Source organism: Lipophrys pholis (genome assembly GCF_963383615.2).
Source record: "Lipophrys pholis genome assembly, chromosome: 12".
Classification (NCBI taxonomy): Eukaryota; Metazoa; Chordata; class Actinopteri; order Blenniiformes; family Blenniidae; genus Lipophrys; species Lipophrys pholis.
Window position 1 is genome coordinate 24875046 of NC_137641.1, and position 11047 is coordinate 24886092.

The window sequence follows — 11047 nt, forward strand, 5'->3', positions numbered from 1 at the left end:
ATGGCCCTTTTTTAACTACATTTTAGATACTGTATTGATCATTTCATTGTATTTAACTTATCCTTTTCATAGTTAACGGCACATGCTTGGAGCAGGAGCTGATCGGGGACTGAATTTCCTTAAAATGTGTGTTTGTCAGGCAGACTTAATAATCAGCTGCGACAGATTCAAACCACAGTGACGCTCGCCTGATTCTGGTTTTGAAGATGTAGACGTATCAATGACATATTCAGTGGTGTTTCCCACTCGCACTGCTGGAGATCTACCGACCTGAAGCTTTTCTACATGGAGTTTCTCTTCAGATGTTTTTGAATTCACACTGCTAAAAGTGGTTTTATCAAAATTCTCCAACTTTCTCCCACAACCCAAATATATGAACGATGTTCCCCTCATGTTGGTAAGAACAGACCCAACTATCAATATAGGTAAAGCAGGTGGATGTTTAACGCATAAAAAGAAAAATGACTGTATTTTAGCTCGGTATCTTGGAACAGTGTCTATTTAGTTGCTTCCTTTTACAGGATTCATTGCAACTGGCAGCTTATAGATGTTGCCAGTTTATGCATCTAATTCTCACCCAAGTCGCCGACACTGGAGGCCTGACTGGACATTGGCATCTGCATCTTCAATATATTGGCCTCTTCCACTGTTTTTACTTAATGTATCTAAAAAAAATGTTGCACTGAATAAGCTTTTTTCAAACTGACTCCACAGTTAGTAAAGTTTGTCTTAAGAACAGACGAGAAGTCTGCAGTCGCAAAACAAAAGCATGACAATTTATTTTTTCCGTTTCTCAGATGAGGTATTTACTCTGCATTTAAGGTTTCAGCTCAACACTTCAGTCAAAAGGCAAACAACATCATCAACAGTGAAAACAAATGTAAACAACAAATCGAATATTCACAAGATTCACGTGCAACGTCAAGCAACATCCATCCCACAGATTGTTATTTCAAGACTTCAGGGTCAAAGGTCACAGTCCTCCGTTCAGCTCCAGTTTCTGGAAAAGCGCCAGGCTGCGCAGGTGAGACTGTCGCTCTCCGTTCTTCCACAGGATCAGCAGGTGGTCGGCCGAGCACGTGACCAGAGCTTCCTCGCTGAACCTCACGAACATCTGGGAAGGAACACGAGATGTTTCATTGAAGCAACAACTAATAGTACATTTTATTTCTAATGCACTTTTCATTTAAAAAATCTCAAATAGCACTTGTCACATGCGTTAAAATCTGAGGCCGCAGGTGGATTCATACCTGGACTGCCCCCGAGTGTCCGATGAGGTCTCCTGTTAGCTCCAGCGTCCTCATGTTGGGGATGTCCACCACCTTCTTTGACGGAGGTCCAGACTGTTTGTTTGATCGGCTGAAGGACCACATCCCAAAAAACCCTGATCAGAAAGTACAAGATGTCATTATTTAGTCACCATGATAATAAGAGCAATCCTGCCTTTGTGTGTGTGTGTGTGTGTGTGTGTGTGTGTGTGTGTGTGTGTGTGTGTGTGTGTGTGTGTGTGTGTGTGTGTGTGTGTGTGTGTGTGTGTCAGAGACCTGGGGAGGTCGGTTCAGCAGGTAGAGGAAGGTCTTGGATCTCCCACATCCTCACGCTGCCGTCCTCAGAGCACGACATCAGCTCACTGCCGGAGAGAGAAGGAAGACGTTTGAACAATCTTCAAAACTCCCTTCATCCCCTTAATCAGTCTAACTTTACATTACATGAAACTGTGGGGTGAGTGTGTGACACACTGATGAGCCGTGTTGTGAATAAACTACTAAGAAGTTTTTGCTTAACTGAAACACCATGACTTTAAGCATTACCGTATTGTCTGGACTATAAGTTACACTTGAGAATAAGTCGCACGTGTCCAAAAAATACAACATGAAGAAGGAAAAAATAAAAAATAAATACATATACAAGTCACACTAGATGCATTTATTTTCCATGCATTCAAGCATTTAGCTCACCATTACTAATGGTGAGAAAACAATGGCATTAGCCTTCTTTTTTTCTCCCATTACGGTAACAGTCTCTCTCATTCACACTCTGAAATATGTATCTGCTGCTTGTTTCCATTTTGTATGGCTTGTATATTCAAATTTCTAATTTCTATTTCAAATTCTGCTCAAACACAAGTAGTAATGGAAGTTTTTCCAATCGTATAGGGTTAGCTGTTTTCTCCCTGTCATGCTCACTAAATTCCACTGTTAGCATCAATAAAAGTACCTAAGCTGTTACTAAACTACTCTTCACTGAAGGAGCATCAATCCTTTCACAAACATGGCAGATATTTCAACTAATGTGTCACATCAACTTTAATATAAACATTAGAGGGTGATTAATAGGGAAGACGTGAAATTATTATTTTTTTTCCTTACAAGTAACTGTAATCACTCATTTAAGTGACTACTGAAAAGAACATAAATAATAATATAGTATTGGTAATCAAGTTCGGAGAATTTAACGTGTGTCTAACTGTCACAAAAAGCCGTTTTAAGAAGACTGAATTATTTTAAATTTTTCTAAAAGAAAGAAAATAATAACATTTTCATCTCTTATACTTCCATGGAAATATGGATGGACTGAACACACCCAGGTCCTGGAGGACAAAGTTTCACAGAACATTTTATTTGCAGTTGCTCCTCAGATATGGAATCTTCTCTTACACCACCTGAGGGCGCCACAGACTGTCGATGGCTTTCACACAGGACATGATACTTTGTGCTGCACTTTACAAAAACTGTGCGACTTGAATAGAATAAATCAGAAACAGCTGCTACTTTAAAATGTAAAGTTGATGTTTGCTTTGTCACTTTATCAGGTAATCTTGCAGGAATGGAGCCTCTGGGTTTGGCTTTGGCCCACAGGCCATAGGGTTGACCACACTAACTTAAATAACACCAGTGAGTGAGTTCAACTCGAATCTCGTCTTAAACACAAGAAGGTCTGGATTAGCTGTAATGCTCTGCTTTCGAGAACAGAAGAGATTATATTTGTCTTTAACATTTCAAAGGGAAACTGTATGATGTGCTGTCGATAAAGGCATTTATCACATATTTAAAAATTATAGCCTGCAACTGTTGCACCTGTAAGATTGATGATTTGACTGTTTTTTTATATGTGTCTTTACCAAATATTAGTCTTTTTAATTGACTAATTCCTTTTTTATTATGATTTCCTGTCAAAGTTCACAAGAAATAAGGAATCTGATAACAGCAGACAAGCCAGTTACCCCTCCCTCTATCAAAAACATCCACCTCTGCTTTTTCCACAACGGCACATCCTGGAGTAAACCACATGCAGTCACAGAAAAACAAAACATGCATATGTTCTCAAAGTAGGAAGACAATCACTGGTGAGCTGGAAAAGAGAGCAGAAGTTGATTTTGTGACATTATTTCTACAATGCAGACTGAAGTGCTGAGACAGCGTACCTGTCAGACATCAGCATGGTGTGCAGCACGTTGGAGTCGTGGGCCACCTTCCTGTAAGCCACCACCGTTTTGGTCTGAACGCTGTACACGTAGAGGCCGCTGCCCACGGCGGCAAGAATGAGCTACAGCACAAGATGAAACGTTTGATGAGGATCAGAGCAAAAACGACAGGATGTCATCTGCAACGTGCGTCCTCACCTTCCCGTTGGTGGTCAGGTGCTGGACCGACATCTCGCTGGGTTTGGGAGGAGCGCTCATTCGTATCTCCGTCTGAGCGCTGGGCTGCGACTCCTCCCACAAGATGTGCTCGTAGGCCAGGATCTTCCACTCGATGGCGTCCCACAAGACCAACTCGCCGGCATGGGAGCCGGTGGCAAAGAGCCCGTCTGAATGGGCCAAAAGGAAGACGCACACATTCCTTTCCCTTCAGTTATAAAAACAACGGCTGTCTATTTTATTTTATTTTCATACGTTCAAGTGAACATGCTGACCGTTGATGTTAATAAGAGCCCGTATCTGGTCCTGGTGGTCGGACAGACGGCGAATCTCAGCCACAGATGGAGATGAGTCAGTGGAGGCCGTCAGCCTGTAGATCACTGGGAACATGAAAAAATTAGAAAGGTCCTTTTAGAAATGTGGCTGTCAGCCATTTTCATTTCAAGTCCTCTCAAAATGGAATGCTCATGGTAGTATTTGCTTCATATGAGAGTCCTGTGAAGACAGTCACGCTTTAGCAGAGGGTCATGTATCCATAAGTTAAAGACTTTCATTTCATTTGCAAAGTATTTTCACTCATAAAACTGTGACTATCCGGACTTCAAATCCACGATTCGCTAAATACGTCTTCAAAATATGACCACCTGCACATTTACAACTCACCAGGTCTCATATTATTTATTTCATCCAATCCAATATTTAGTTAGGTATTAAAGCAGGACGCACAGTCGTGAAATGGTTCGCACGGTTTGAGTCTCGAGGGGCCTTTCTGCGTGGAACTTGCATGATCTTCTTCCCCAAATCGGAGAGCCAAATTCTCTTCCTTTCTTTTTTTGCTGATTTAGCGCAGTTGTTCTTTCTTACACATATATTAGTTTTAAAGTTTTAACAGAAGTTATTGACATATTTACACATTCACTTCCATAAACAACGTGCTCTGTGTGACGTCACACCTTGTTCTGAGCACGCGGGTTACCCTGGGGTCGAACGGCGTTCACACTGCAGTCAGACGGAGGTCGCGTTTAAAATGTAGAGTGAACGATCAAAAAAAATTGGATCTTAGCAAAAAATCGGAATTCAGCATCAAGACGTGCAGTGTGAAGGTCGCTTAAGTTGCCTGTATACGTGTGTGTGTGTGTATGTGTGTAACCTGTGTTATACTGGCAACCTGTGCAATGTGTAACTTTTATTGTGGTATTTTACTTACCAATGTCTTTATCCATAGCAGCTGCAATGCAGTTCTTAGGCAGCTCGATCATGGCGGTTATTCCTGCAGTAAAAAAGGAAAACAAGAGTTTAATTTGAAGCAGTTTGTGTGCAAACAGCAGCATCAGAGGCGAAAACAGTTGGTGCCACAACAGAACGTTTTTCTGTCTTTTTGTTCCCCCCCCCTCACCGGTGTCACTGTGATTCTGTTTGTGACACTGCAGCTGGAAGTCTTTGTTCCACACGCACAGCTCTTCCCCGCCGGAGATCCACAAGCACAGGCGCTCCAGCACCAGCAAGCACTGAATGACACACACAGATCAGCAGGAGAAACACATGCTATTTTTTATTTTATTTTAACACCAACACCTAGAATACCAGAGGAGAAGAGGAATTAAAACATAATTAACCTTTTGATGCTGCAATTAACCTTCATCTGCGATCAAGAGGAGGAAATTACCATTTTCTATCTAAATTATAACTGGCATAAAAAACCTTTAGTGTCAAACATTTTAATTAGTATGTCTCATATACTGCCAACACTCACTTAGCTGCACCGTCTGATGAATGAAATAGTTGAGATAATCTATTGAGACGGGCCCAGACTTACTGTATATACAAGGACCGAAAGATTTGCACAACTATAATTAGAAATAATAAAACAGTTTCCTGCCAAAAGACATCCTCATTTTGTTCTTTTTAATTCTTTCAGTTCATGTTTTCATTTGTCAGATGTAGTTTAGTGTGTAAATAACTGAAACTAAGACAAAGCAGCACAATGTAAAATGTAACAAGCATTTTATCAAGGTTGAAAGGGCCACAGGGATAACACTCAATACTCCCCTTAAAGTCTATCTACTTTGAACTTAATTATTTTGGTTGATCACTAAATTTCATCTTTCCACATGACGTTGAAAATGAAATAATAAGATTAAACCATTCAGGTGAGAGGTGACAGTATATCATCGTAAAACAAGATGCATTTTATCGGGAAAGTGTTGCACTACCTTCACAGAGGACTGAAGGTCTGAAATGGTCTGAACTCTGTTTCCAGTATCAGGATCCCACAGCTGAAGAAAGAAAACGTTCAGGAGAAGACACGGTGGAGCAGTGGTGAGCACTGTCGCTTCAGTGAGAGGACTTCGGTTTGATTCCTGGGCTTTCTGTGTGTCGTTTGCAAGTTCTCATTTTGTCTTATTTATATTTTAATAATCAATTATTTAATTTTTGTTTTCAATTTATATGAAAAATAGACATTTTGAAGCAAAAAACCATGTAAGTGCTTAAATATTCTATGAGAATAATTTAAAAAATGAAATAATCAAATAAGCTGCCACATCAGCACAACCACCATCTTGGATGGGTACATGCTTCACCACAAGCGCATTCATTTCTATTGAGGAAGAAGGTCTAAAAAGACTAATTTATTTTCTGCAAAAGCGGCTTTGAAATTCAAATAGGTTATGATTATTTTAATTGTTTAAAGACCTCCTTCCTCAATAGAAGAGAACGTACTGTACTGGAGGTGAAGTGGAACCTCATCCAAGATGGCAGCCATGCTGATACTTTTGGCTCCAGTAGGCAGCAGGAATCAGTGAGGAATTATCATATATATGTCTATTATAGAGAGCAATGCTGAAGTTTGGCTTTCGTTATCCTTATCGAAGATGAGGTGCCGTGTTATATCAGTTTTGCAAAGCTTTCATTCCGTGTATGTTCTTGCTTTGTGCTCATCCAGTGAAGTTTCCTTTAAAAACAACAAACCCAACCACCACTTCAGCCTCACTATGAGTGTGTTTGTGTGATTGCTTCTCGGTCAGACTGTGCCTGTGTGCATGTTGCTATAGTTTGAGGATACACTGAGGCTCCGGTCTGAAGAGGCGGTGATGAGCGAGGTGTGCGACGTGACCTCATTGTGACTGGTGAAGGTGGTTATGGCTGTAATCTGCTGGGAATGACCTCTGAGCTCCTGCAGCCTCTCGCCCGTCTACCGATCAAAACAATGAAAAAAAGAAGAAGAAGAATTCAGCAATCAGCAATCTCACAGTTTAAAGACATGCGCGGCGTTTGGCGCCTTACCTCGACGTTCCACACCAGAACGAGGCCGTCGTCCCCCGCTGAGGCACATCTGGAAAGTATAAGAGGAAATGTAAGCGCTGGCTCCTGAACGCTGAGGAGATTGGCCATATCTTCAGCAGGTTGACTAGTCAAACAGACCGGGACAGTCTGTATTTATGTCGGGATTCATTTCTCGTAGGTTCCATCTCCACCTGAGGAAACTCTTTAGAAACATCTGTCCCGAGGCTTATCACCTTAACTTGCCCTCTGACCCTGAACCGCACTCACCGCCGGTTCCCCAAAATCAACAGACAGGATGAGCAGATAAAACAAAGAGATAAGATGAGAAGAGAGGAACTGTTGAGGATACATTTTCGGACTTCAAAAGCAATCTGGAGAGAATTTTCTGGCCTTTGCCCCCGACTGTGGACCCGAGTGCGCAGAGGACGAGACCCAGAGGAGGGGGTTATTACTGGAGGAGACCAGGCGTAAAAGCAACCCCCTGCCTCCTGACACACACGCACACGCACACATACACACACTTAGCTCGGTTATAAATCCCAATCTGAGCACTTATGCAGACCCACTCTACCATGCCGGTGTGTAGTGCGTTTCCCCACAAAAGCGGCAACGAGAGGTTAGCAGGTGCAAAACCTTTATATATGTGTGTATGGACGGCATTAAGAGGCTTTGGCTATACTGTACCGCGCACACACAATCACACAGTGGTGATGATTGGGCTCTTGTCATGCTCTGTAGGTCTGCTGTAAGGTGAGGATCTCCTGTCAATCACAGAGGGATAGAGGCCAGCCAAGGGTAGAGAGGAGAGAGGTTAGAGAGAGAGGGGTGGTGGTGGTGGTGGAGGAGGAGTAGGAGGAGGAGGAGGAGGAGGAGGAGGAGGACGGCTGTGGTCTGCTTACCTGAAGTCATCAATCTGCACCAGAAATCGAACAATGTCAAAATGTCCTTTCAGCACCTGCAGCTCAGTGAAGCAGTTTTTGGGCTGTTCCTCTCCGATGCACAACACGGGGCTTTTCTGCAGACACGCGAGGGAAAGTGGAGATAAACAGACTCCAGAGTCGAGCCGAAAGAAAGCCGGAGAGACGACGGCCGGGAGGGAAAACAGCGTATTGCGTCTTCAAATTACACTTAAATAGCATGTTTCAAACAAACTGCATTTGCTTTATTACCCCTCAATTTTGTCAATTTGAAAAATAAACACTGAATTAAGTTTCTTTTTGAAAAGCACTTTTAATTAGGTGTGTTTTTAAGAGAGACCTGCAACATTCAGTGGCTTGAGGGAATCAAGTACTAGGTTATAGATTCCATTTTATAACCTAATACTTCCAGGCCAGTTCCATTTTTTTGCTTGATCAATAAAATCTATTAGTATTTTGGAGAGAGGGTACAGAAATCCCTGGATATTTCAAAATAATAGTGTGAGTGAAGAATATTTCTAGACTTTCAAACCTTAAAGTTCGTTTAACAAGATAGGATAAACACATTTATTTGCTATTTTGGATGAGGTCTTTTCAGCCAGTATAACATGTTAATCAACAGTTAATCATGTTTTGGTTGTTGAAGGAGAGCTTTGCCGCTTTCCATGAGAGCCGAATTCAGAGTTCGACTTTATTGTACTTTTACAAAAGTATTGGCAGGTTTAATTATCTGTTTTGAGCAGAGAAATTTAGTTTGTACAATATGATTTGTGAAGACAAGATCATTATCAATACTAAAGAAAACTGAACAATTCAAGTGGACATGAATTTAACTACTTATATAATAGTTCTAGACTGTGGCTTTTCTGATGTATTTATTTAGGACTCAATATAGGACTGGTAAACGACAAATTCATTCCACAATGATGCACATCTCAGATAAAACACCGATGATTAGTAGGATCAAGCATTACCCCACCTCAGTGGACACTGAATGATACTAAACACAAATAAATCACTTTGATTCTGAACATTTAAACATGTATTGTCCGTAAAGCTGGTATAAGTGAATACGACACAGCAGAACTCAAAATCAAAGCTTTATGTCTTGTTTCTAAACAAGTTTTTTTTTAACTCTGCATATTGAGAACAGATGATATTAAACATATAAAATGTTACATCTTTCTTAAAAAGCAAACAGTTCAGCCTGCAAAAAAACAAAAACACCAAATGTGTTGCTGGAATCTGTGCAAGTCATTGAATAGTTTGAATTGTTTATTTCTAGGTCAACACATAGAAAATACAAACGCAAACAAAAATACTGTTTACTTTGTATGGTCAAGAAAGGGAAGCAGGAGGCTTATGTTTGCCTTTCCTATAAATTCATATGGAATAACCTAGAATATGTGCAATTTAGAAACAAAAACCCAAAACAGCAAACAGAAGAAAGATCTAAAGAACATAACAATACTATTCCCTTTCTCTCATTGTCTGAATTGTAACCCATAATTACTTCTATGTTAGAATGTGTAAAATTGTTTGATATTCTACATTTGAAAAAGTAGTTTGAAGTAAATAAAATGCTTCGAACTAAAAATTATGGCAATTTGAGTGACAAAGGTCATGATAGGATACTCAACTTATACTACACTTCACATTACATATCAGGAGCACATAACGTGTGCAGGTAAACGTTTTTGAGCATTTTAAGCAATTAAATTGCTTTAAACAGGTGTTTATCTTTTCTTACCTCCACTGAACTCTGAGCTTCACGACCACCGAGGATCCACCGAAGCATGGCTTGGATTTTTCTCAGCAAATGTTACCTGTTGAAAAAGAAAACCCGTTTATCCGTGTTTTAAACATAGATGGGTGTTTATGTGTGTTTAACAGAAAGAGGAAACAAGACGTCGCGAGCAGACGTTGCACAAACACAACATCTCACCAGCTGTCATCAGAGAAAAACGCTTTCGCTTCTCGTCCTCTTGTCACTTTTAGAGGATTTGCCGATGAAACCACCAGATATTTCAAGCAGATCTGAGAAATGTGACTTTAACTGCGTCGTATTTACGCTACATGTTGTAAAATGTGATTTTCTGTCACGACCACAACATACCGATCATGTGACTCCCGCTACGGAAGCTTCCGGGGGACATTAATATGCGATCGCGATTGATAATATTGATTAACGAGTAAATACCGCTTCATATAATCACGTTAACCATTTTATGCTCCTTATAAGGGTTTAAGAAACTATTGCGACTGTACAATTGTGTCGTTCTTTTTATTTTAGATATATTTATCCACTGATCACAATACATATCAACTCTTTTCATTGAATTTGCCATATTGTTTATTTATAAATGTATGGATATGTTTTAATGTCATCTTTTTAAAGTTCAATCGTAATTTTACTCTAGAGAAAATCTCTAATATCAGTTTATGGTAATCCTGGCTAATAGTAGGGCATATGCTTCCACAGTACATTTCAAAGAGCTAAATTAATAATGAGCACCCAATGAATTACGCCAATGAATTATAATCCCAATTCATTGAACGTTTGTATATATATGTGAAATGTAAAAATCCTTTTTAACTCTCAAAAAAGCATAGATTTCACGGTTGGTATTCTAAATAATTCGACCAAATAAGTAACATACTGTATTCATAATCAGCTAAACTATGTAGAACTTGTGGCTCAGACCACCACAGTGTCATATATATTGATGTGTCCCACTCATTAACATTTATTGCCATGTATGGTGTAAAAAGTATCTTTGGTTTTGACACTAATTTCCCCCAAAATATTTCACTTGCGTCTTTTAGTGTTTAAATTCAGCATGTGGCAACTAGATGGCAGTGTGTAACAATCCCACAAGATCAGGGAAGGGCCCATCACCTGATTTGTCAAGAAAAGTCATTGAGTGTGTAAGTTGTTTCCTCTTGTATTGCTGTAAATTATTAAATATTGATTCCTTGAACAGTCGAATTAAAAATCATTGACTTTATTGCATTGGGTTGCATGAGTTCATCTCCCCCTGATCTGTGTTCCTTCTGCTTTTCCTCATTTCTACATTTCTTTCCCATGACTTCTGCTTAAATGCTGGCCTCCTCTTCATCCAGCTCTTCTTCCTCCTCTCTTCAATCCACCCGTCTCTCTCAGTGTATCCCCTCTTAAAAAAAAAACACGCACACATAGTCACAG

The 11047-nt window shown here is 40.1% G+C and overlaps 1 protein-coding gene across 1 annotated transcript; it reads right to left on the reverse strand.

Moving 5' to 3' along the window:
• Positions 1-750: 750 nt before the first annotated feature.
• Positions 751-9992, reverse strand: wdr41 (WD repeat domain 41). The gene is made up of 14 exons (XM_080477707.1): positions 9788-9992; positions 9593-9668; positions 7825-7940; positions 6926-6974; positions 6705-6833; positions 5854-5916; positions 5037-5148; positions 4848-4910; positions 3916-4020; positions 3623-3810; positions 3425-3546; positions 1545-1630; positions 1251-1384; positions 751-1114 (listed from the first exon to the last, which is right to left on the reverse strand). The coding sequence occupies exons 2-14, from the start codon at positions 9638-9640 to the stop codon at positions 974-976; spliced, it is 1356 nt and encodes a 451-aa protein (XP_080333833.1). The 5' UTR covers positions 9641-9668; positions 9788-9992; the 3' UTR covers positions 751-973.
• Positions 9993-11047: the final 1055 nt, after the last annotated feature.